The sequence below is a fragment of the Aulonocara sp. 'chitande type north' Nkhata Bay genome, linkage group LG15, assembly GCF_057382095.1.
Source record: "Aulonocara sp. 'chitande type north' Nkhata Bay isolate Kocher_YH1m ecotype deep benthic linkage group LG15, A_spYH_male_GT1.1, whole genome shotgun sequence".
In the NCBI taxonomy this organism is placed as follows: Eukaryota; Metazoa; Chordata; class Actinopteri; order Cichliformes; family Cichlidae; genus Aulonocara; species Aulonocara sp. 'chitande type north' Nkhata Bay.
This window is the reverse complement of record NC_141358.1, coordinates 12,162,599-12,188,423: the sequence shown is the minus strand read 5'-3', so window position 1 is coordinate 12,188,423 and position 25,825 is coordinate 12,162,599. Positions and strand designations below refer to the sequence as shown.

Genomic DNA, 25,825 nt, shown 5'->3' with positions numbered 1-25,825 from the left:
ATAAACTATAAAATTCCACCATCATATCAAGCTGTTACGGAGCCCTGCAGGGGACATGGGAGAAAAAAAATTAAGACTGACTTTTGCGAGATCCCGAGTTAGTTTTGCGAAAAGTCCGTCTTAATTTTTTTTTCTCCCATGTCCCCTGCGGGGCTCCATAAGCTGTCACTCTTATTGGCTTTGTGTTTTTCACAGGAGGAGTTCTGTGGAGACGACCACATAACATGGAACATGATGCATGGCATGGTGCATTACGGCTATTTACTTGAGCGACCCTGGTAATAAATGCATTCATGCTCCCATATTCATCTAACATCCACTACATGGGTGTCTGTACTGTCGTTCATCCTAAAGTGACCCTGTTTCGACAGGAAATAGTGAGAGATTGAGTTTTATCATATCATCCCCGGTCCCATCAGTAGGGACGTGATAAACTGTGTGCGCTTTGTGTGTGTTTGTGAGTGTCATGAAATGTCAGTGAAAGGAATGATAAAAGCGCACAGAATAGAGTGTGTGACTTCCATGTAGTTTGTTATGGGAGATCAAAGAGCAGCAGCAATTAATGGCTTTCAGTTTTTAGTTCCCTGAAACAATGTCACATCAGCGTGATGTGCCGAGAGACAACCGTTTGACCCATTAAAAGTTAACTTCATGTATAATACTGTGCAGAAGTCTTGAGTCACCTCTCATCTCTTTATATTTTGCTTCCAAGAGCCAGACTTTATCACCATCTTCTTTCTGAAATCTTTGAGTTTTTCTTTAGACATTGGCTGCTTTTTCTCTCCTCTTCAGTCCAGTCCTTGTACCTGAGCATTTTCACATAACAGACAACTTAGGAAAGCAATGAATGGCATCTTTTTAGCACTTTATTAGCAGCCTGTTGCAAAAACATTATATGTTCCCATAAAATAGATAAAATTGCCATGAAATAGTATGCACTGACAGGGTGACTCCCAAAGAGTTATAAGCTGAAAACATATCAACATTGTGTGCAGTGTATTCTTAAAGACATTTGACAATTGAAGGACAAAAGTAAAAATGGCTGACTGACCTAAAAATATCTACAGCAGATGAAGCAAAAGCCTGACAGAGGACCTGAGAGATGCATTTGGTCCTTCAGTTGATCTGCTGTTCGATAAAGCCTCACCAGAAATGGTCTCAGGGGAACGTTGGCTGTCAAAAACACATTCCTTAAGGAAGGGAAGTACAAAATTCAAAACTTAAATTGATGGCAGCCAGTCTTAAATAGTGCAGAGGTTATCTAATTTTTAATTAATTTATTTTTTTTGGTTTGAGTCATGGAGGAGGTTAGGCGAGAGGTACAACAATGAGTGTCTGCATCCATCTGTAAAACACAGCGGAGGTGCTCTCATGGTTTGGGGCTGCATTTCAGCAATTGGGGTTGGGGAACTTGTTGAAATTGATGGAATTATGAAAGCAGAACAGTATCAATCAATCAATAAATCTATAAGCACATTTAAAAACAACAGAAGTTGAGCAAAGTGCTGTACATAGTTTAAAAAGTAGAACAAACACACACAAAGCACAAAACAAAAACTCAGTCACAATTAAAAGCTAGTGAGTAAAAGGGTTTTAAAGATGGCAAGTTTTGGACTGATCCTGATCCTGAAGAGACAGACTGTTCCAAGGTTTGGGCGCAGCAATCGCAAAGGCCTGGTCTCCTCTGTGGTTTAGCCTGCTACTAGAGACAATCAGAAGGAACTTATCAGCTGACCCGAGAGTTCTATTTGGAGTATTTTTTGTTAAAAGATCAGAGAGGAATGACAGCAGTACCATCAGATTTTGATCCACCATGCAATACCGTCAGGAAAGCGTTTGATTAGCAACAGTTTCATTTTTTAGCATGACAGGGATTCCCAACGAAGTGCAGTTAAACCACACCCAGATAGTGTTCCATTGTGTGTTTTTCTATCAGTCATAGATTGGCCTCCCCATAGCCCAGACCGTAACAATATTTAAGGAGTGTGGGATCATCTTGACAGGGAACAAAGCAAAAGGCAGGAAACATTCAAAGAAGAGCTTTGAATGTCCTTCAAGAAGCCTTTAGAACTATTCCTGGAGCCTACTTAAAGAAATTACAAGAATGTTTGCAAGAGAATGCAGAACGTGTTGAAGAATAAAGGTAGCCATCGGCAGGCTGTCTGGTTTCACGGTCTTGATGTCTTGATTCCCACATTGATCTTTAGTTTAAACAGCACTTTGTTACTTCTGCTTCCTCTAACGCAGTGAAAAACCTACTGGTTGTCGGACTGATGATACCTTTCCTGCCACTCTATTTTTGGTTAAATAATCTCAGTGCCCCAGATGGTCTGCAGTTTGCCTAAATTACTGCATGTTCTTCTCCTCCCCTCGATTGGACTATCCAAGTGGTTATTTTTCTGTTTCAGGGGGCATCAAATACAAAACAGCACTGAGGTTAGGATGTTATTCCAGCTCAGTAAATCCTTAGAATTCGGTTTGCGCCTCAGTTATCGTCTGACAGAATATGTCTCATTAGTAGCAGGAAGAAGTTGTCTTTGGAGCCGAATGTGTAGCTTATTAGTGTGATGAATTATTGGTTGGGATTATTGTTAAGTATTATGTGAAGCAGTAAAGCGTGTAATCTGCTGACAGTTGTCTCTGCATGACCCTGTATGTCAGTCAGACAGAAGGAAGCTGTGCAGTTGAGTTTTCGTTTAAGGAGCGCTGATGCATTGTGATATATTTGAAGTATTTGGGCAGCTGGTTAAACTTTTCGGATCCTTGCTCATACTTAACTTTTGAATGCAGTGTTTTTTTGCTTGTTGCTGGTTGACATCACTGTTCAGAGTGCAAAAAACTGCCGAATGACACTAGTGACAGCAGAGCCTCAAAGTTATCTGGCGTTGGCAGCTGATTTCTCTCAAACTCTAGCAGAATTGCACTTGCTTAAAAGTTTCTTATAGTGGTCCTTATTCATCCTCTGGGGTGAGCAGCAGCACATGTAGGGTTGGAGACGTGTGATGTCCTGGCTTTATAGCTTAGAACTGGACCCGATCCCTGGAGAGAAGCTTGATAAAGCCATGAAGAGACAAATCATTGATCATGTGAAAGTCAACAGGGAAATGTCAGTGAGATGAGAGAAAATGAGGGGGGGGGAAGGTTATTCAGTTAGGAATAAGATCTTTGTGGTTGACTGCAGAATATTGCTTTTGTCACTGATGGAAAAGATCCATGTGTCTCTGGAGATGAAGAAGTTTGGGAGAAAAACCATGCGGTCACAGAACGCACTCATTTTTTTTAGTTCTTTTATTTTCACCTTGTACCCAGCGGAGCGTAAAAAGTGGCTCAGTGCTCATCCGTGGGACGAAAATTGAGTCCACAGCTTATATTAAGTTGTTGCACTGTGCAGGACGTCTTAAGTAAGTAAAGTTGCTGCTGTATGCTGATGGCATTCATCACAACTTGTAATGGAGTCTCGGTGGGAGACGGAATATTAAACTTCAGGCATGTACATGACAATTGAAGCTGTTTAAACCAGGGTAAAAAACTTGCCCCTGCTGAGATGACACAGAGTCAGATCTTCCTTAAATCCGATGGGTAAACTGGATATCAGGGCACGGAGGATTACACACCATCAAACAAGTCATTTCAGTCTAGCAGCAGCAAATGGTTCCTGACTCGTGGTCTGAAATAGCAACATGTAGTGACTGTTAGGACAGTAGGCAATTTATGGAAGGGAAGAAGACAAATGTAGGCAGGGACTCCAGACAGAGTCATGCTTGAGTGATGGGTAAAGTAATTTAGCACAGCACGACAGAAGACGCGTCAATGATGCGGACTGAGACAGCTTCCCTACAGTAAACATTCCAGGAAGTAATAAGCCAACCATCAGCCCGGCCTGTTGTTGTGGTGATGGGAGCTCAGCAAGAGGCCGGCTTGTGGGGGTTGGATATCTCACTCACCTCCCCTGGGCAGTAAACTAACTAGGAGGTGGAGATGACAGAAAATAAAAAGATAAATGGGGTGGAACAAAGGTTCTGAAAGTAGGAGATAGAGGTTGAGAAGGAGGATAAAAAAGAGGAGTTGGAGTTAACAGGAGCAGTGGAGAAAGATAAATATGGCCAAGAAATGGGATGAAAAGTTTATATGAAGGGGTAGGATGGAGAAGCCGGGGTGTAGAGGGAGCCCACAGGCTGTATAACCAGAAAACTGCATTGCAATAAAAAGAACTCATCATACACTTAGGCGCCCACTATGTCAGTGTCATCGCTTCCTCCGCGGGGCCTTTATATCCTCGGCACAGGTTTTTTTGACTCGCGTCTTATTTTGTATTCAGTAAACACTTCCATTTTTGTTTTCAACTTGACACGGGTCTAATAGTGTTTTTGCAAAGAAATCTTAGTATTTGTTTAAATCTCACTAGGGTGTGACTTACAAAACTAGGAAGTACACGCAGTAAGGAGTTGTAAGAGAATGAAAGGTTGGGTGTATTTTTGCTGAGCCGCAAACTTTTACAGCGCTTGTCAGAGCAGTTATGCAAAAATATCAGTCTGTTTGGATGCTCAGAGGCTGTGGAAAGACTTCACCGCTTCAGTTTCCAGCACCATATGCAGGATGTATTATTACATATTTATGGTTTTATCCCCATTTTCGCTCTTTTATTGGACACCGACTTCTTGCCTCCCAGGATTTTTGTCAGTGTTTTGGGGGGTGGAGGTTCTTATTAGCATCTTTGCTGCCAGGCCAAACATTCATTATGTAGCTTGGCTGAAATACTTTCAAAAATCCAATTCCCTTGTTGAATTATTCTCCTTCTTGACATTTCCTTTTTTTTTTTTTTTAAATCTGAAGTTTAAGCTCTTTCTTTGTGGTGTTAATTATCACTCATGTCTTCTCCAATACAAAACAATAAGAAGGCATCTAGCTGAATTATTTTATTTTAGAAAATCTACAGAAAGTGGATGTACCACTTTGTTACGTATAGATGCTTGAAGGCTGGTGTGTGTAGGTTTTTATCCCTTTATGGTGCTTTTTCATAAACATGTTCAGGAGTTAATCAAATGGAAATCTGTGGTGTTTTTTGTTTCTCATGAAATTTCACAGCTGTACGGTGTAGGGTTTGGCCTTTGGAAACTCTGTGGTCTTATCTTTCCTCTGAACTGAAGCTCTGTTGTGAGTCCCACCCAGCAGTTCATCCCCGAGGGGTTAGACAGGAACTGTGTCTGTAGGCGGTTAGACCCCTACACCGTGAGATTTCATGGAAATGTGCAACATCAATCATCAACTCTGTTCTTGTTCCCTGTTTGCTGTTTCAGTGGTTGATGACAGTGTTGTCATTAAATTTGGAGTAGAGAATGGATTGTGGTTATTGATCCTTTTTTTTTTTTCTTACTATAATGAAGCTCTAATTCTTACACTGACATCATTTTGAAATCCTAGCTTGGCTATCCGTATGATCGATGCATCAGTTATTTGAAGATACACAGAAGCTGTCAAATTGTTTTCTGTGCAGCCTCAAAGCTGGACGCCAACCAGCTCGACCACCCCAATTTGGAAATCCTTCCTCTTCACTGAACGATGTGGGCTCTAAATAAAATAGCTTCAGACAGATGGGAAAGTAAATGTCACACCAAAGCTGAATGCCGTGTTTCAAACTTCAATAAAAAGGCAATTGTAAACAATATGCGAAGAATCAGTCAGTTTCTATGAGTTCACTGTCTAAAGATTGAGTATCTTTGAAGGGTGTTTTCTTTAGTCGTCGATAATATTTGAAGTTGATGGCTGAAAAAAGCGAGGCACAACTGTTATATGAAGCAAATGTCGGCGATTTTCTTTCTCTTAAAAACAATATGTATAGCAGTTGGTTTGCTTGGCGAGGATGGTGTGAGAGGGTGAGTAGGAGGTAGTGTTGATCTGCGTAATTATGCAATTCACTGAAAAGTAAAGAATCGCCAAGTAAATTTTTAAGACTGTTACCAGAAACTCGATAATGTTTTTATTTTAAGGTGGAGGATATGAAGGCAGGCTTTCCCACACTACCCATTATTCATGTGTCTATTTTCTCTGGTGAAAACAAATTATTCCCTTCATGCCTTTGTTGCTAAATGTGTCACTTTGTGCACATTTGTCTCTGTTGTTGCTTTCTTCAGGGCGCTCTCATTCTTCCATTCTTTTGATATTAAAGCATTTGCTGATTGTTTTCCAACTTTCTCTTCCTTCATCGACATAAGTATGCAATAATTTATCATCATCACCATTTCCTTTATCCATCAGTTCCTTTCTTGTGTGGTTTGTTGCTCCAGGCCAGCCCCACAGAGTGTGACAATGTGCTGCTTTTAAGCCATTATCATAATGCTTTTCATTTTCTTTGAGAATATCAATGTGTTTGAGATGTAATTTGAATGTATGTTAGTGGGCTCATTGCATAACACAATATTTTTGTTCTCGCTTTTCTACCATTACACTTTCATTGCCTACTTATAACCTGTACTCACCCACTGTTTTGACACCGGCTCCATAGCGCCACAGGACAGTCCTTCACACAGTGGTCTCCTACTGTTCATTATTGGAGCACACTAATTGGTCCAGTCACCTAACCTTCTGAGGCCTCTTTCCTCCCCACCAAACACAGCAGGTGTCAGGCTCATGTTCAAAGCGTATTTCTCCGGCAGCCCGCCGTGGAGGCGACAGCCGCCTCAGAAGCAATCACGTCACATCGACTTTCTTCTTCTTCTTCCTTTTAAAAATAATTTCTGTTGTGATATGATGCGGTGACTTGCTGGCAGACCACCCACAAAGGTCAAGATCTTCTGTTCCTAGATGCCTTTACCTAGATGGCTTCACTTCAAATAGTGGCCAAGAGTGGAGATAAAGTAAAAGAGATGGGCCGCTGGAGGAAAATAGTGATGAAAAGGAAGGATGGAGAGGGAGAAGTCTTTGAATGCTAGGGAAAAGCAGGGTGATAAAAACCCTTTTTTTTTTTTTTTTTTTTAATCCAATAAATTGAGTAAGTTAATAGTGCTCACAATTCAATGACTTCTTGTTCATTATTTTACTTCCAAAGGTCTGCTATCCAAGGATTCATTGATTTCTATTAATAAGTGAGACCTCTGCTTTAGTTAAACTGTACTAGAACTATAATCTTACTGACATAAAACAGTCAGACCTTGTTTTTGTCTTTTAATACTGTGTAGCCAACACACACCTAGAAGCTATTGACATATTCTGTTGTACAATTACTACTCTGTATTTTATTTTTATTGTTTGTTGCAAGCTTGCCTTCACCTTGTTAGATTTAAAATGCACAAGTGGCTTACAGGGAACAATGCTATTACCGTTTATTTGATTTGTTTGATGTCTGCCTTGCTGCTTAGTCTTTATGGCAATGCGGGCGGTATATTAAGTTGCTGTTAATCGAAAATAAACATTTTCTACTACTTGCTGGTCACATTTTAAATGATCTGACCTACCACGAGACAAGGATGGCTTTTAATTGTTAATCAGACACCAGGAAAGAGGCACACTCGTTGGACACACAACCCCGGAGGCACAAGATTAGCATCTAAGAACCACTGCATTTTACCTCAATCTTCAGGTCATCTCCCAAGAGTCTTGTAGACACACTGCAAGACAAAAAGCCTCTCCACAATCAATAGCTGATTACCAGGTAACAGCACACAGGCTCTTCTAATCAATTTCCACTCCCTGTGTTAAGGAGCTTGCATACGAATTTCAGGATGTCCTTTTTTTCTTGGTTATTACGATGGCTATGTAGAGTGTCTGCTATTATTGAATCCCCAGAATAAGTTATTATTCTTCTCCATGACCTTTGACTCCAGTTGTCTTCTCTAATGGCAGCTCTGTCACATCACTGAAGGTTAGCTGTCAATTGAATATCGGATTGTGGCTTTTTAATGTGCGTGTTAGCCGGAACATGCTTTATTACTTTGTCAGCTTGTAAGTGTAGCCCATATATAACTTCTGTGAGCAGATACGCCAGATAATTGTTTTCTTGGAAGAGACTCTGTATAATAAGAGCATGTGATGCAACAATGTCATCATTCTTATGTTGGTTATTCTTCTTTTATCTGCCAGTCTTTTTATTCACGCTCCTTCACAGTAGTCACATTGGGAGCCGCATTAACCTTGTGTTTACTAAGTACGGTGCAGAATTCGATAGCTGAAACTGCTGTCAACTCTGCGATCGTATTCTCTGAGAAATTTAAGCCTAAACGAGTTCGAGAAGTGGCCTTCAAGTTTACAGAACTATTTCTGCTGCACAATTGCACATTTGTTCGATGAGAAGGGTTTACACATCTGAAAGCAGAGTACTTTAAAATACTGCAAGAGTTCTTTCATCTGTGCACACCCACAACACTTTGTTCCAAAACTTGACACATTTGTTATACTGCCAAATGAGCCACAACGAAGACGCACTCACTTTGCCCGCTTTACGCACAGATACACACACGCATACGCACACACACACACTCTATCTCTCTTCAGGGCTCAGATCTCCCCAAAGGGCTGCTGCCCTCCTAACAGGAAGAGGAGTGTCAGTGATAACCCGAGGCACAGGAAGTGACTTCACTAGATGTGAATTTAAGAGGCTGCGAATTATAGTGGAATGCTGCAGCTGCATTGATTTTTCAGCAGATGCTGCACATTGTAAAGACAGAGCCTGGATTAGATAGGTTTGTGTGAATTTTAACTGATCTGACAGGGAATGGTTACTGGTGGATGGGTCTGCTGTTAGAATTGCGTTGTGTGTGCTTGTGTGTTTTGGTTTACGTGCCCACATTTGTGTTTATTCATTTGCTCTGTTTGGCAACCATATCACAGGATCACAATCTTTATTTGGACAATATGGCCCCGGCTCCCTCTTGACATCATCCGAGATGGTAAATTGCCCTGCTTCTGTCTCCTGTCCTTCAGCAGTTGCTCTTTAACGCTTTCATATCCTTTTCGGTGGTCTTCTGTGTAGATATTGAGACGAGGTTTTTGTTGGATAATTTTGATTAAATATGCTTTGGATTTGTCATTCCTGTCCTAATATTTATAGTTCCTTTGGTCCAGATATTTCTGTATAGGTTCTTTCTTTTGTCTTAAATCTTTGATGACGCGTTGGCGTAATTTTAGAAAGCTTTAGAAATTGGTTTTTCAATATTTTTTTTCCATTTTCAACTGAAGTCTTTGTGGAAAAAAACAGTTTAGAAATTTAGAAATAAGCAAACACTTAGCCATCTGTGAAACTTTGTGTACGTATAATCATGACACACTCAAGAATAACACACAAAATGTACTTTTTTTTCTTTTTTTTTAAACGTATAAAACAACAAATCAGTCACATGGAAAAAGTTGGTATAAACCTACATGAATCACCTTCACATTCCAAAAATGCATTAAAGAGAGATAAAAGCATCTATATATCCATCCTGATTCATCCCTCCCAATCAGTCGGACAGCAGTCTAAGCAGGGAAACTCATTCCTTGCCGTCCCTCACTGCCACCTCTACCTCATCCAGGGAACATCAAGGTGTTTCTAAGTCAGCTGAGCGATATAGTTGGTACAGCATGTCCTGAGTCTGCCCCAGGGGCATCATCTGGTTGGACATCCTGAAAATACATCATCTTGGAGGTGGAGGAGGCCCACCCTAGTCAGATGCCTGAACCACCTCAACTAGATTCATTCGATGTGGTCGGCGAGGGGCAAAACAAATTCAGAAAACCCATATGATGACAAAGAGACCAGACAAGGGACCAGTTCACCCTGGGAGAGGGTTACCAGGGTCCCAGTCTGGCATTGGCTCAAGGCTGGGTGTCTTAGCCTGAAGAGCTACATGGGGTCTGCCCTCCTATGGGGCCACCACCTGCAGGAAGTGCTGTAAGGGTTTGGTACATTGTCAATTGAGTGGAAGCTCTGACGATCCGATCCCTGGTAAAAATCTGCACTACTCAAACTTTTGACATTCAGGGTTTGTTCTCTTTGCTGCTGGAGTGTGTGATCTCAACGTACCAAGATATGAAGAGTTCTCTAAGGCCGTAAATACTCGGTCCTCAGTGATAAGCGGACTACATCACTCATCACTGGTTAAATATGGTAAAACACTAATTCTCTTTGGCCTTTTAACACATATTGAATAATATGTAAACTGTTAGAAAAAAAATAAAATCCTTCGCTTTGTTGTGAAAGTAAAAAAGTAAAAGTATAACAACTAAAGCTTATGCGGAAGAAAAAACAGGATTTGAGACATATGGCGTGTGCACTGTAATATTTAATTTCTGACTCACTCAGCTTATTTTATCAAATATAAATCTTTTAGTTTACAGTTAAGTGCTTCGAGTTTTTTTTTTTCCATTCTTTTTTTCTTTAAGCAAAAGTTGGAAACGTTTGGGAATCTATTACGGGGTTTTTTCTAAATCCTTTTTTTGCCTTTCCTCGCATTTTCTCTGCTTTGCTCACCTTCATGTTATTACTCCGTAAGTTTGTGTTACTCTTTGCTCATTCACTGAACTTTATTTTTCTTTCCTCTCCTCTTTTCGCCCGAGGGATTAGAAGCGTTACATTCTTACCCCTGTAATGGTTCTAATCCGCTTACTTTAGTAATGTAGCCCAACATTAACCCCGACGTGCCTCGCTTTAGGCTTCATCCATCTCTGTTTTTGCATTCTTAATAAATGTCTGCTTTTGTAAACCGCACTCCTTAAGTTGATTGCACAAAGTTAAAGCATTAAAAGCCTCGGTGAGCCAAAATCATCAAACAAGTTTTAGCGTTTTTTTTTCTTCTTTTCTCCCAGCTTCCACCCATTGTTGAATTAGTTATGCTTGTCAAATGTGCCAATTCGCTGCAGTTAATTTTACATCTTTCACTAGAAACCCCTCAAACGGCATATATTTGTCAGCATAACTCACAAGTGCGATTTAATGGCCTCGAGTATGTAAATATTTTTAATTAGCTAAGTGCACTTCAAAGTCTTTGTCTTATGAATATGCAAGGTTGTATTGTATTTTTTCTTCCCCCTCACTTGACAGCCATCTGTCTGCATGTCTTTGATGCACACCACATGTCTACCCTGCTGTTCAAAATGCCAGCACACACTCGAGGAGTCAGGCTATCACTTCCACACTCACACACAGGTTTAATATATGGAATCAATTTTAATGCTTGCACCTCTTTAACATAGCCCTATATAACACAGCTCCTATCCGAGCCTCTTCAAAGCATTTAGCCTTTACACTATAGTAGGAATTTCAGGCTTCACTTAATTCAGTCCTCTGCAGAGTGATGATATTCAAATTGTGGGATCTGAACAGTAACGGCCTTTAGTAGTTGGGTAGTTCTAGTAATTTGAATAAGGGCTGTCAAGGAAAGGTGCTGTTCACTGATTAAAATACATAAGAAATGAAAAAGGTTCTTTGTGGAGCAGATTATATCGGCCCCTGTCCTGACACCCCACCATCCCAAATTCCCATTACTTTCCTTTTTCTCATCTATGAACAAAACATCCACGTTTTCATCCCTTTTGCACCAGACGGGTAGAAGATTCCACCTGCACTGTTGGCCCTCTCCCCTCGCTTTCTCTCTTAACCCTCACAGACATCCTTTCTTCTATTAATATTCTTCCTCTCTGCCCATTTTCTCACTGACATCTCTTTTTTTTTTTCCCCTTTTATCCACTTTTTATTTTGCTTCTACTGAATTCTGGTCTGTATTTTCTTTCTTGGCAGAAAGCCTTACTTTTCTCATGAACTGCCTAGCTCTATGCCCATGCAGGCCTCAGGAAGTGGGTGTGTAGTGTGTTGAATGGGTTTAGGGGGGAGAGAGAAAGAGAGAGAGGTAGGGAGAGGAGGGGAAAGGGAGGATACTGATTAAAATAATAAACAGCTGTGTGATAGAGCGAGGCTAGTGGCCAGAAAGAAAGAGCAACAGAGGAAGAGAGAGGAATGGGGATACCAGCTATGGAGTTTGTATGACCCCCGCCCCCCGCTAAAAAATCAAGCAGAGAGCTGGAGAATTCAGGTAACTTTTTAAAAAGTTTCTTCTTCTCGAAGAGGGAGAAAGGACGGAATGGCAAATAGGTCCCGCTCATCTCTTTCACCTTCCCAAGAGACAAGGGGATAACCGGCAGAGCTCCAACTCAAAAGAGGGGCCAAAGTGTCAGACTCGCTGTTCAGGATCTAGACGCAGAACCTCGAGGCAGCTCTCTGCGAACATGTGGCTCCAACAAAAAGAAGGCGGCATTCTTTGACTAAGTGGCCCAGTCATGGCAGTGATTAGGAGGGTGTCATAGAGCGACCAAACTGGGGCTGGTAGCAAGTCGGACGCTGAGGGGGACTCTGTCTCTTTGAGCCCAAGTTACCTTTAGCAAGGGTAAATCACATGCCTCCGTCTGCTGTGGTCTCTCCTCTTGGTGTGTGTGAGACTGGATGAGAGAAAGTGCTTTTTATTTCACTAATTGAGAGCAAACGTCCCGGCCCTGCCCAGGGTTGGACTACTGGACACGGTGAACAAAGCTTCCTTCATACTTTGAAGGGAAGTGGTAGAAGGAAAGCAAAGCAAACCCGAAGGAGAGCGCAGACCTGTCCTCAACCACACCAGTCGTCCCTCAAGACACAAACTGTTATCTCCACTTTGCAGACCTCCACCCAAGATTTGTCGGATTTCTGTCGCGGTTTAGGTGCTCCATTCCTGGCCCGAGGAACTCAACAATCAGCCTACAGCTGCTACTCTGTCAAACCTCCAGTGGCACCACTTGTCCCTAAATCCTTGTCTCAGCTCTGAAGCACGACTGCAGGGTAACTGTCACCTTCCCTATGCAGTCTGGCTGCCTTTCAAAGGAGGATGCTACCAACATGTGGCGGGATTAGGCGAGCACACGCACCGGCATGCATGTTCGAATGCTGCCAAGGGGTGTGTAAATTGCCTGTTTTGGGATTGCAACCTGGTTTTGACCCTTTTGTGTCTGGATTTTTTGCAAGAGCTGGGTTTTTCAGTTGCCAGATTCGAGATTCTTCAAATTCTGGATTTATTATTGATCTGAACGCTGACCTTGAATGTTCTGGTTTTGACCATAACCACTGGAGGACTTGTCTACTTGCTCTAAACCTGAAACATCCTTTCATCTGTATGAAAGTAGAGAAGATGTAGGGACACAAGGGAGTAGGAGGAGTCAGAATGATTGGCTTCAACTTCAGCTTGCAGGAGCTGCTCAGAAAGTTTGAAAAGGTATATTATAAGTCTGTTCTGTCATAGCTTGACTTCTTTTAGTTTTTGAATGATGCAAACGATCAGTACAAACACAACCATCTTTCATTCTTCTTTTCCCCCTATCTTTGTTGTTGTGGTCCAAATTTAGTCAGCTTTATGAAGTCTAAGCAGTCCTTATTGGACTCATTAAAGTGGAATGAATGGTTCTGAGAGACGATACTGTGCAGAGAGCGAATTAGTATAGAATGAGACCCACAGCCATGAAATCAGCATCATTTGTCAAAGCGGACCTTTACGCTAATTGCTTTATTAAGATCTAAAGGCTAACATGGCTTAGCCAAGTAAGGGTCATTGTTGTTTTGTTAATGTAAACAAGTTCCTTTAGGTGAGAGTTTCACCGATTGGCGAGCACGTCTGGGTGTTTTGTTTTTTTTGCCCTTCAGCCATAGCTTAACAGCATGTTTAATGCTTTTATCCTTCATAAAGCTTTAAGCAGTAGTTGTTGCTTCAGTTTCCAGGGAGACTCGGTCGAATCGCTTCTCCAGCTCCAACAAGCTCACAGCCAGCAAATCTCTATCACTCATTACAGTGTGCATGAGATCCAGAACCATTAACCTTTCTGCTGCTTTTCTTCCCACTCGCACATAAATCAGTGTTTGTGTGTATGGTGAGTGCGAGTTTATAGATCGAGGAGAGGAGGCATATTTTAGGTCCTTTGCCAGGACCTAAAATGGTCCATTTTTAGTCAATAATTCATAAATAAAACATAGAAGAAAAGTAAACACAGGCCGGTGGTTACTCTCATGGTGACCTGTGGCATACAAATGGTTTTTTATGTGTGTGTTTGGGTATGTCTGTGTTGACGAGAGGGAGAAAATGATCCGTCGCTACACTTATACATCAACATATACAATCCTCTGGCTGCAAGCAGTCTTTCATTAGTTGAAATGCACCCTAAAAGGGGTTTTTTGTAAATGAATATATGTGCCGTTGTATGTCCGTTCAATGTATGCTTTCTGTGTTATATGTGAATGTGCTAGTGTGTGCAAACTATTTCCACTGGAAGTAGAAGCGCTAAAGGAAAATATAAGGGAAGCACTTGGGTAATGACTTGAAACACAGCCAGCTGGCTCAGAAGCCAAATGTGTCTCTGTCTTTTATTCTTGGTGTTACTCTTTCTTTCTGTCTTTATCTCCATATCCTCTCCCTCTGCCCGTCTCTCCCTGGCTTTCCTTCTTTCTTCTGTAACCTTTAAGAAGGATTTTATTTGTGCCTTAAAAAAAATGCAGTGGATCATTATCCTTGCAGATCACAGCAGAGGCATTTGCTTCGGCCTTCAGTGAAATGCCCATTGGCATTAACTAACTGCGGCATATTGCCACAGGTGTAGCCGTTTCATGTGCAGTCTGGTCGCACTGTGGCTGAAATTTACTTTTTGAAATGTATTTTTTGTTTTTCATCAGCGCACTTTGCAGAGTATTTAAACTCTACTATAAACTATTCAAAACATATACACAGGTCATGTCTTTTCATACTCGTCTAACATACATCCACTCTGAGTCTCCTGTATTGTTTATACCCATTCAGCGTCTTCCCTCTGTTTATATTGGAGTGTGTATTTGGAACCACGGCTGATTTTTGTCAGTGGATTTTTTTCTGTGTACAAAAAATGCACACACTTGGCATCGCTACATGTAGGTCATGGTAGTTGGACAGTTGAAAACTCTTCATTTTTTTCACCTTAGTGTGATGGACTTTCATTCAATGTTTTCACACGCTACTCATGTTTTGACCTGTTGCACTTGTGGCAATGAGTGTACTGTAAGTGTCGACTCTGGCCAAGTGAATCCATCACTTTGGAGAGTTTCATTTTCTCCTCAGTCCTCACTAAGACCAGAGTCTGTGGATGTGTGCATGATGTGTGCGCCTGAAGCCTTGTTTATACTCTGTTGCTGACACAGACACGGACAGTTGGAGACACAATGGCCGGATAGTTATTCCTGTTAAGCCTTGATTATACTTTCTGCAGCCGCTTGGGTTCAAGTGATGCAAATTTTGTTGGTAAATGGGGAGTACCTGTCTTTTTTTTTTTCTTTTCTTTTTTTTTTTTTTGTGACCGCGGACTCATCCTGAGAATTTACATTACACCCACCCCAACTGGACTTGCATCCCAGATAGTGGACTTGAGGTGAGCTTCAAGGAAGTATGAAATGGGTTCTGAACCTGTGTTTCCAGCTGTCCGTGTCTACAACAGACTTCAGTCAAGTCGAGCGAGAGGAGTTATCTTCAGGATATTGAATAGCAAATTATTAAGGAAACTGGGCAGGAAAAATGAAACTAGAATATGACTGCATTCTTTTTTCTTAAGCAATCCAGTACCGAAACCAATTCCAATAATGTTGTAGGTTACTAATACTCTAATCTTTTAATAATTTCGCTCCGGAGCCTGTTTAATACCAGGTTTCTGTGCCCATTCCCTACTCACTGGGGAACGGCAGGATGATGGAACAATGGGGGACATCGCCAAATCCCTAATCATTTTTGACAAACCAGTGAGAAACTTAACACAAATACATTGCTTAACTGCTCAGTTATGATGTATAATTTACAAATATAATAGTGTAATATTAAAAAGTTTCATATCTAGAAACATTTTGAAGATATGTTCATTAATTCATCTGTAATAGGCCAAAATTAGCACGGGGTGATCCGTGTATCCGTTAGGCTCTAGTTAGTGTAGTAGCACATTAATGGCAGTACAGACCATTTCCATTACTGCACACAGTTATTATAGTGATGCAGAGGATAGGAAAGCAATTCCGCAACAATGGCCTTTTCCAAGATTTTCCTGTGTTTTTATAATTAGAATAAATGTAAAATATTACATTTCCAGTGCAAATGATACACAATTAACTACTTAAGCTGCTGAAGATGTGTAATTTTATACACCATGTCTTGTATTATTTTACGTTCCTGCACTGTTGTAGGCTATATGTCTTATTACACTTTTATTAGCTACAGCAATTTTGCCCCATTTGCACACCTCTGTGCTCCAAGCAGTGTTACACTTACACACATGGTATTCTTTGGAGTCTTTTCTTTATGTGCAGTTGAAAAAGGTTGAACTGAGGGGAGTCCCAGTAGAGAGAGTGCGCGAGAGAAGAACACGGAACAGTTTTATACATCTAAAAATAAAACATTCGACAGGATCCTCTGCTTGCGTCAGCGCCCCTTGTGGTTTAACCCTCACACACAGACGTTCACACATGCCCTTTGAGATGGGGTTCTGTAATAGAGCCACTGAGTTAAGAACACAGACGCACAAAATCTTGCTTCATCATAATATTGAATTTGGTCCTGTAAACATACACACATCCATACACAGAGCATTTTTGAGTCACACTGCAGTGCATTAGAACTTTATACCAGCATAAAATGAGAAATTCTTGCTGTCATTCAGACCTGGTGTAATGTAATGGTGGTCCAGCATTAATATGAAGGCTGATATTGCTCGGGGACTTGCTTCTGGATGGCGTGGGCCTTCCAAGTCGGCAAAAGGATAGAAGTTCAAATCTTTTTAGTCAAAGTACCTTGAGGATATTCCAGAAAATATAAACTTTTCTGCCCTCTGGTAAATTTGTTTGCAGTACGCTGTGATGTCCCTCAAGAAAAGTCTTTGTGACACAATCCGAAGAAATTTTAGGTTCACTTGTAGTCAGCTGTCTCATCCATTTTTTGTGATAAGAATGATGTGAAACTACTATATTGCTGCCCTTGACTGTACTTTAATTTTCCGCTGATAAAACCATGTTCTCTGTTCGTATTTTTAGGACATCCAGGCTGAGATCGATGCCCACAATGACATCTACAAGAGCGTCGACGGGAACAAGTCGAAGATGGTTAAAGCGCTGGGCAGCTCAGAGGAGGCCGTGTTCCTCCAGCACAGGCTGGATGACATGAATCAACGATGGAGCGACCTGAAGACCAAATCTGCCAACATCAGGTCAGTAAAAGCTCTCAACTTAACTTGTTAACTTTTGCTTTCTCGAGTCTTTTGGGTCATGGATGTCAGATTGCAGTTTTTTGCCTTTTTGCTGCTCTCAAACTTGGAAGAAAAAAGATATCTTGGCATAAGGTCTCAAGGCAATGGTTCAAGTAGGTCTCAGCTTGAGTGTACTCCTTTTTTTAATCAGCTAGTGTGTCATAACATTGCAGAAGTTTTGATTAACTATTAAATGTAGTGCATTGGGAGATGTGCTATTTCCTGATCAGAAAATTTCCTTTTCCCCAACATGTGGAATTCTGGAGCCCAGGAAGTTGATAAATGAAAACAATCCAATCAGAAAATGCTTTCATTTAAAAATGAAATAACAATGTCAGTAAAATGGTCTGCATTTGGACCTGCTTTGTACTCAGTGAAAATCCTAAACACTGCGCCTTTAAACACAGTGTCCATAGTGTCTATTTTGATTATTTTACACAAATTACACCAGGCTTCTACACAGTAACTACATCAGGCGGGTCAGACTTAACTCAGTAATCTACTCATTCCAGAAACAAGCTCATTAATTCAGTCATTACTCTTATGCATCACAGCCTCCATCCCAGGCTGCTGCCAACGTTGTTTTCTTAAAATGCTTTAGAAATTTTGGAGGAGGAAGAACAATAGCTACTGCGTGATATTTTTATATGTGATGTGACCGTTTACAGCATCAAATACTGCAGAATAAAATGTCAGGTCGATGCAGGATAGCCACAAAACAGTGGTGCTGTCTGTTTGCATCGTGCCTCTCTCTGCGCTATTGACACTACGACAGAACATCCTGCAGCAACCAATTTATAGCTCGTTGAGCTTTTGTCATCCTATTTCTTTGTGATTGGTACTGCAGTTTCAGCGAAGTGAAGGTAGTTCTTTGACTGACTTGCAGCAGTCAGCCCAACTTTGGGCTGCTACACATGCAATCCCGAAGGCAAGAAGTTGAAGCTGATGAATATTCAAGAAATTTGTGCATGTTTTAAATTTGAAGTGTCCCATTTTGGGGGGAATTCAGGTGGTACTTTAATTTAAAAACAAAAAAGAGAGAGATGGATTGATTTTTCTGATTGCATGATTGAAATTGGTCTCAAGGTTGCTCCTATTGTAGTCATGATTTAAAAACATTCTTCGTATATGAAAATATTCATTTGCATACAGTATTTTAGGAAATATTCATTTGAGTTGTTTATAACAGCCTTACACTGCCTCCTGTTTTCTGCATGTCCATCGTGAAGCAGAGGGATGACGTATAGCACAAAAAATACCCGAGAGCAACCACGGTAGGACATAAACTTCACACACGTAGTGCCTCGTCAGCCACAACCTTGGCATAAATAAAAAAGATTGGTGATGAGTAGGGACGCGGACGGTGAAGAAAGTGAAGGCAGAAGTGAAGGTGACAGGGCCAGATGGAGATGTTCAAAGAGGAAGAGGGGAGGGTGAATAAAGCCATGCCAGGAGAACAAAGTGAGGTTGGGATATCAATACAAATTCATTTCATTCATTCATTTCATTTATTTATTCATTTTCAGGCACAACAAATACCTATATTGAACATAAAATACACAAAACAAAAAACAAAACTGATGAAATGATTCTGAATTTATAATGGTTTATTTTAGTGGGAGAAATGGGACTTAGTCAAGCTGAAGCATTGCACAGAAAGGATAGAACGGGGGAAATAGACAGCAAGAAAACTGTGTGCGTGTGCGTGTGTGTGTGCGTGTGTGTGCGTGCGTGTGGGAGATGGGATACGGTATGATGATTGCATGCAGGCCATTATGCCTTAATTGCAGTACATGTGTAATTAAGGCTAACTCGGTAAGTGGCATTAGGAGGTCTCTGTACACCGTGTTCAGATACATTTTGCCCAGAGGAGAAGAGAAAAATAAGTGATTATCAACACACATTGCACTCAAGCTGCCACCCACACCGTTAGCAGCCAACTGCATCCACCTTCTTCAAATAACGTCCACTCCAGAAGGCCAGCGACCTCTTTTTGAGTGGTTAGCAATCTGGTTTTTACAGGGTTTTGTAAGGATATGTCTTTTTACGTGTTGAAATACAGTCATAGCTAGAATGTAGCAGGAAGAATTCAAAAGTTGTTGAACCTTACTATGTGATTTAAACGCTATAATTTAAGAGAATAACAAATTTGAGACCGTAATATGTGCGCATGTATAGAATAAAGTGTAAAGTAAGGAGTACAGTTTGAAAGGATTTACTGCGATACTGTCACAGGGATCTGGTGGTACTAGTTTAAGTGGATGCTTCATCTTGGCAGAGCACATCTGGAGGTGAGTGCTGAGCGCTGGTCTCGACTGCTGGGCCTTTTGGAGGAGCTGTGGAGGTGGATCTGCATGAAGGATGAGGAGCTGGCGAAGCAGATGCCCATCGGAGGAGATGTGCCCACTCTGCTGCAGCAGCAGAATCACTGCACGGTATGAATTGTTGCCACAGGCGATGTTCCTGCCACACTCTGAAAGATTTATCCATACCTTGTCCTTTCCTTATTGATTTTTCTTTAAGTTTTCAGAGAGAAGCTTCAAGAAAGTAACTTTTTTTTCCTAAAATAAACGTTCCTTCTGAACATTTTAAGCATTTGTAACTATACTCTCAGCTTGATATAGCCAGCCCCATGTTATCAAGCTTTTTTCCCCTTCTTAAAGCAAATGCCTCATTAGTTGTCCTCTCTCTCTTTCTGTGTGCGCAGATGGTTTCCTTGCGTTTGACTAACATCTCCCTCACTGTCCTAATCATTTTCTCCTGTTAGGGTACAGAGGGTTAAGATTTCTTTTATTTCGTGAAATTTGCTAATGTTATATCGTAGCAGCCTAACTCCTCCCTCCTTATCCTGAGCAGACGTCTAATTAACTAGAATAAAGATATTAAATTGCACAAGATGCGTTGTTGTTGTCATAAAGATAAACAAACGTGTTATTAAAAATATAACCGTGCTAACGATGATTGTTTTTCAAGCGTTAAGCCCAGCAGCCGTGTGGCTATGGTACATTTATTCGTTTCCAAATCCTGCATTGGTAGAGTTTTAAAGGCCAGGTTCGACATCATTGCCGTACAGTGAGTAGTGTCCTTTCTCGTGTTTTATCATTGCACTTATTGATGTTTTTACACTACACAGAATCAGTTTTTCTAACAAGCAGTCAATACCTTTATTGTGCTGACCCATTCGTACCTTTGCCATCAGTGCCGTTTGTCAGCAGTGTTCCCCACTGTATTATTTATTGTAACCACTGGTTATTGTGATAGTGCACCGGAGTGTAATTGCTTTCAGATAAATGACTCAGCCCGTGGCTACTGTTTACTCCGAGCCTGCCGGCCGCTCTTGACATCGTAATGCGTTTCTCGGCATCCCGTTCGCCACACTATTATTTTGTTCCCCAAAACGCCTTGAGAGTAAACACGTGTGCAGTCATGTGTCACAGACGCAAGGATCACAGACACGCTGACAGATCAGCTGGCACACGCGCACACGGAGCTCAGTACTCCTGCGTTGCGACACCTTAGCATACGCGAAGCGCATTTGTATCTGAATGCCTTCTCTGATCTGCTACATCTTTGTGTAACTTTTCAATGAAGTTTGACAAACTATATTTTGAAATGTCATTTTGTAATTTTAGATGGCAATTTGTTAGATACAATACTGTTTGAGGCTAATGAAGCAATCATGCACATAGAAAAGAAAGGAGTTTCAATTTTGTGAAGCATTTCTGTAATAATTTGTAGAAAGAAATATGAAAGAGAGGGAAAAAATAAGACAAATTACACACGCACACATAATAAAGTGTGTAATACTTAAAGCACTAATTCCAAACTTCAAAAGAAAAAAATCATTAGAGCAATGTGCTCAGTGCTTTCCCTTTTTTGAAAGAAAATGGAGAAGGAAAAAAAAGACATAACTGATCGACCACAGAGACTAAGAGTGGGCTCTTCCAGTGGCACACAATCAATTTCTTGGCTGCTGTAATGTCTGCTAAATATAGTCTTTTAATGGTTTAATGAAGAGTCGTTACTCAGAAAGCAGAGCAGATTATGTAAAAACTATATATTATGGGAAAAGAGAGACACTCTTCCACACTTTGCCTGGTTGACAGTCCAAACTTGGAGCCTTTATGGGAATCTTGTTTCTGATTTTAATTGAGATGGGTTCATCAGAGTATGCTCTCAGTGATCTGAGATGAGGCTTGCTCCACGTGTCTGCTGAACACCTTACAGAGAGAAGAGAAAGGCATTACCCCAGCTGATCAGATGAGCTCCATTATATAAGCAATGAGTCTGAGAGCACACGCAGTAACCACAGAGTTTAATCTACCTTCATGTCCACTTCTACTTTCCTTTTCTCATTACCCTCTCTCAGCCCTTTTATCTCATTTTCTGTCATCCTTTGCTGTGGTTCCTGTCTCTAGCCTTTTTGTCTCTTTTCTTTACACTCCTCCTCTCTATTTCTTTCACATTTTCTCCTCTCTGCTTTCCCTTGTTCATCTCCAGGTATTCAGCTTTGAGAATACTCAAAAAAGGAAATAATGAAACTGGTGTGTTGAAAGTGCGGGAGTCTCACTTACCATTTTTTCCCTGTGTTATGTTTTTCCCTCACTTCCTCTGTGTTCTTAGTAGATTGGCCTGGAGGTCTTGGTGACCCTAAAAAGGATGAGGGGAGGTGGCTGAGCAGAACAAAAAGCTGGGGCTTTGAACATGTCATGCTCTATTACTTGCTTACACTGACAGACACACACTTGCAAGTCCCCTGTGCTCACACATACATACGCAGACACAGTTGGTGAGCAGTGCATGTACCAGCTGCTCTGCCGGAGAGATTGGGGGAATGTGCATGGATATAAATATATGGAAATTGGTGTCTCTGAGGTAGGGAAGGCTTAGAGTGAGGGTTTTTTTTCCATTCTCTTTTTGTTTTGGGAGACTTTGCGAGATAAAAGATGAAGGCTAAGCCACTTAGCCCAGCAGAGAGCAACGGATATTGCCGTTATTAAAGAATCGGAAGGAAGAAAAATATGAAAGAGCAGTGGTCCAAGCAGAAAGTGATAGACAGGAAGTGGCAAACAGAAGCAAAATTAAATGAGGAGAAAAGAGAAAGATGTTATGTACAGTAGATGAGAACCCAGGTTAGTGGAAGTAGGAAAAGTATACATAGTACATCTTTTTATATTCATAATATTTAGGTTTCCAACACATCAGCTGCATTCAGATCTAGCTCAACAAGCTGATTGTTGAAGTGCTGAAAGTGTGAGGCGACTGAGTGGATATTGTCTGTGCTAACTTGAGTTACTTCTCCCGCCCTCCTCTGTGTATTGATCCGTGTCTGTGTTTTTCTCTTCTAAAATGGCCATAATAGCGTTTATTAATTGCACATTCAATTACCCAGTAAAAATGCCTTTGTTAGCATCAAGCCGATTAAACTCATCAGTCTCTTCTATTAAATTAGCAGCTTTTAGATCAAGGAGTGGGAACGAGGGACCAGAGGCTTGTGGGCATCTTTAACGACTCTTATCTTTCAGCAACAGTTGGTTTCTTGTCTGCATTGTTACGCAAGTTCAATCTGGTTCTTTCAAAAGCTCATTCGACTCATTCAGAATGAATACAGGCAACAGGCAATATACTTTAAATTTAGTTAAACCCCCCTTCCCCATATCTTCTAAATATGCTTAAGTAGCATACCATTACTCAAACTAAAGTGGGGAGAGTCTAATAATTTGCCACAGGACTCATCTTAATCATTGTGCCTGAATGATTGATTAGCACCATTTACTCTTGAATGGACAGGTAGTAAAGGAGAATGAAATGGATTTAAGTGCTGTGCTGGACTTTACCTCAGGGTGTCTTTGGAGACACAGGGCTTTTGTTAGAACTCACCACTGGGTTTTTTTCTGAGGAACTTTAAATTGTTTTTGTCTGCTTCATTTACACTTGCAGTTTAATGAAATTGCTAGACGTGTGTGTTGATGGTCTAAAGCACTGCTGGCAAAAACCAGCCCTTATCTGCTGGGGGTCCTATGGGTTTGTCCTGCAGTATTGAAACATTGGCCTCAAATCCTTTGGGTCCTGTCAGCTCCGGGGTGGGGCATCCTTAGATCCGGTATGTTTCAGCACATTCCATGGATGCAGATTTAGCTAGAATCAAAGGAATTTGCAATTGCAAACCAGGTCAACGCCATGGGTCCTTTATTGTCTCTTTTGTGCCAAAGGGCAGTGCCATGTGTATGCATGGTCTGCAGCAGTGATTAGGTGGATCAAGATGCTAGGATCCAGCAGAACATTGATCATCTAGGTACAATTTAAAGTTTTTCACTTCGCCTGTCATTTGGTTTTTAATGTGAAGTTGTTGTTTTTTTTAACCATGGAAATAATTCTGTGATCATCCACCTCAGTTTTATTATGTGGTGTTTCAGACCTTTTGGGGTTGCTGAGCTGGTCAGTGTGTTCATTCTTTTTAAAAATGTACCAAATTTTTGGCCACTCTCATAGTGTTTGTGATCACTCTATGGGTTTACTTTGGTTTATTGGTCTAATGGCCGCTTCCCTCACTCACGTCAGAATCTCTGCCGACATCATATTGAGAGATCCGGTGAAAACACAACTTATACACTTGGAGTCAAATACAGATGTTTTTATTGGTTTAATTTGTCATGGAACATCAAGGGAACAGACTGCATCTGGCCACAAAGCTGCTTGTCAATTAATTACTTTTGAGCCTTTGAATATGATGCACTGTTAACCGTTAATGCAATACTTTATTGAACCGCAATACTTTTACTATTACTATTTAATATTTACTATTAAACCCCTTGAATTAAAGCTGAAAGTCTGCATTTTAATCTCGTCTTAATTGTGTAATTTAAAATCCACTGTTGGTTATGTCTAAAAACACAAGTTAATGTGTTTAAGTGCATATTTAAGCAATTATTATCACTACTATTAATGCACCAAACAGCGGACGGATTGCTACATAGATGGTTAGTATAGTCGAGCATTTATGAGCTGAAGAGAGAGGTTTGGGAGTTAATCAAAACCAAAACAGATTACTAAAAAGAGACTGCATATTTGGACTGTGTTAGGAGATGAATCCTCTAAATTAATGCTAATATTATTCTGGTAAGTGTGCAATAAACCTTTTAAAGGCTATGATAGCTTAAAGAAGCAAAGAAGTATATGAACAATGCTGCTGTTAGCAGTTATAATTATCGGTCACAGCAAACCTCATTAAGTACTGCAAAACTATGCTAAAGAGTGATGCAGTGACGATTCAAAAAACAAAGGTTCTAAATTGACCTCAAACTTGTAAATTATTGCAGTTGCACTAACACAACAATGTAAAATATACATATGTTTTACATGGAAAAAATTTATATTTTTATTTCGGCAACTGCGAATTTGTCACATATAGGTTTCTTGTACATCCACAGGCATTTCACAGCCTGTGGGTATTGGTACTAAATTAACAATGGCCAAGGTTGGATGCATTAGTTAAGTGGAGCATTTGTTTTCAAACTACTAGCAGCTATCACTAGCTTTCAGCTATTCTGAGATAACAGCAAATGTTGGGAGGGCAAAGGAGCAATTAATTTTTTTTTCCAGTTGAATCACTCTGTGGCTCCTTTATGAACTGTGCAACTGTATGCAACTGTAAAATCTAATTTGGCCCAGACGACACAAGTTCAAATTCTGGCCTCAACTAAAAATAGTTTTTGCTAGAGAAAAATAAGAAGTCATCAGTATTGTGACTTTCTCCCCCTTCTCCCGCAGTGTGATTGAACCCTTATTGCAAAGGCGCCTGAAAATTCCTGCCTTGTGCCTCTCTTATGTTGAGAGATGGTATATTGTATAGTTTGTATATTGTATTGTTTGTATAGTCTGTATAGTTTTTCATATTTATATCCTGTTCATATCCTGTACATAGCTTGTACTCACTACAGCCTGTACATACTTATAGTTATAGAATATTCACAACATACTTCATACCGTGTACATTATAACATACCATAATAGACCCATTTCTGTAATATACTCACATATCTATATTATTGCTAATATATATTGTAATATATCTATATCACTAAAGCACTTCTGGATGGATGCAAACTGCATTTCGTTGCCCTGTACCTGTGCATGTGCAATGACAATAAAGTTGAATTCTATTCTATTCTATTCTATTCTATTCTATCCTATTCTATTCTATATTGTATCAGTCCTTTTTGGGAGGCTTATTTCTTCTAGAAGATGAGGGCTACGGTAATATTGTGGACGAGATAGCAGGGTTTTGAGAGCAGGAAGAGGGATGTTTGGCAGAGCTCTGAAAGAAACTGTGTTGTGATGTTATCTCATTGGCGCCACAGCACAGGGCACTTAGTGATAAGAGTCTGCTGTGCTGCTACAGCCACAAACTACACTCTTACACAGACCTGGGCACAAGCACTTGCCCACAGACATAATCACACACTCACAGCCAAGGTCACGGTCACTCGTAGCTTCAAGGTAGATGCCAGAAGCATTGTGAAAGTGACAAGAGTCCCCTCTTGCTCTAGTCTCCATAAATCACAGCTCATATTCTGATGTGCCAGAGCCTGGA

At 40.7% G+C, this 25,825-nt stretch overlaps 1 protein-coding gene across 5 annotated transcripts in view; it reads left to right on the top strand.

The window, feature by feature from the left end:
- utrn (utrophin) overlaps positions 1-25,825 on the top strand; it is a 196,126-nt gene that overhangs the window by 97,490 nt on the left and 72,811 nt on the right. For all 5 annotated transcript variants that reach the window (XM_086264203.1, XM_086264200.1, XM_086264201.1 and 2 more), the window contains 2 exons: positions 17,021-17,193; positions 19,511-19,667. In XM_086264203.1, coding sequence (XP_086120329.1) covers positions 17,021-17,193; positions 19,511-19,667 — 330 coding nt within the window. The remainder of the gene's footprint in view (positions 1-17,020; positions 17,194-19,510; positions 19,668-25,825) is intronic.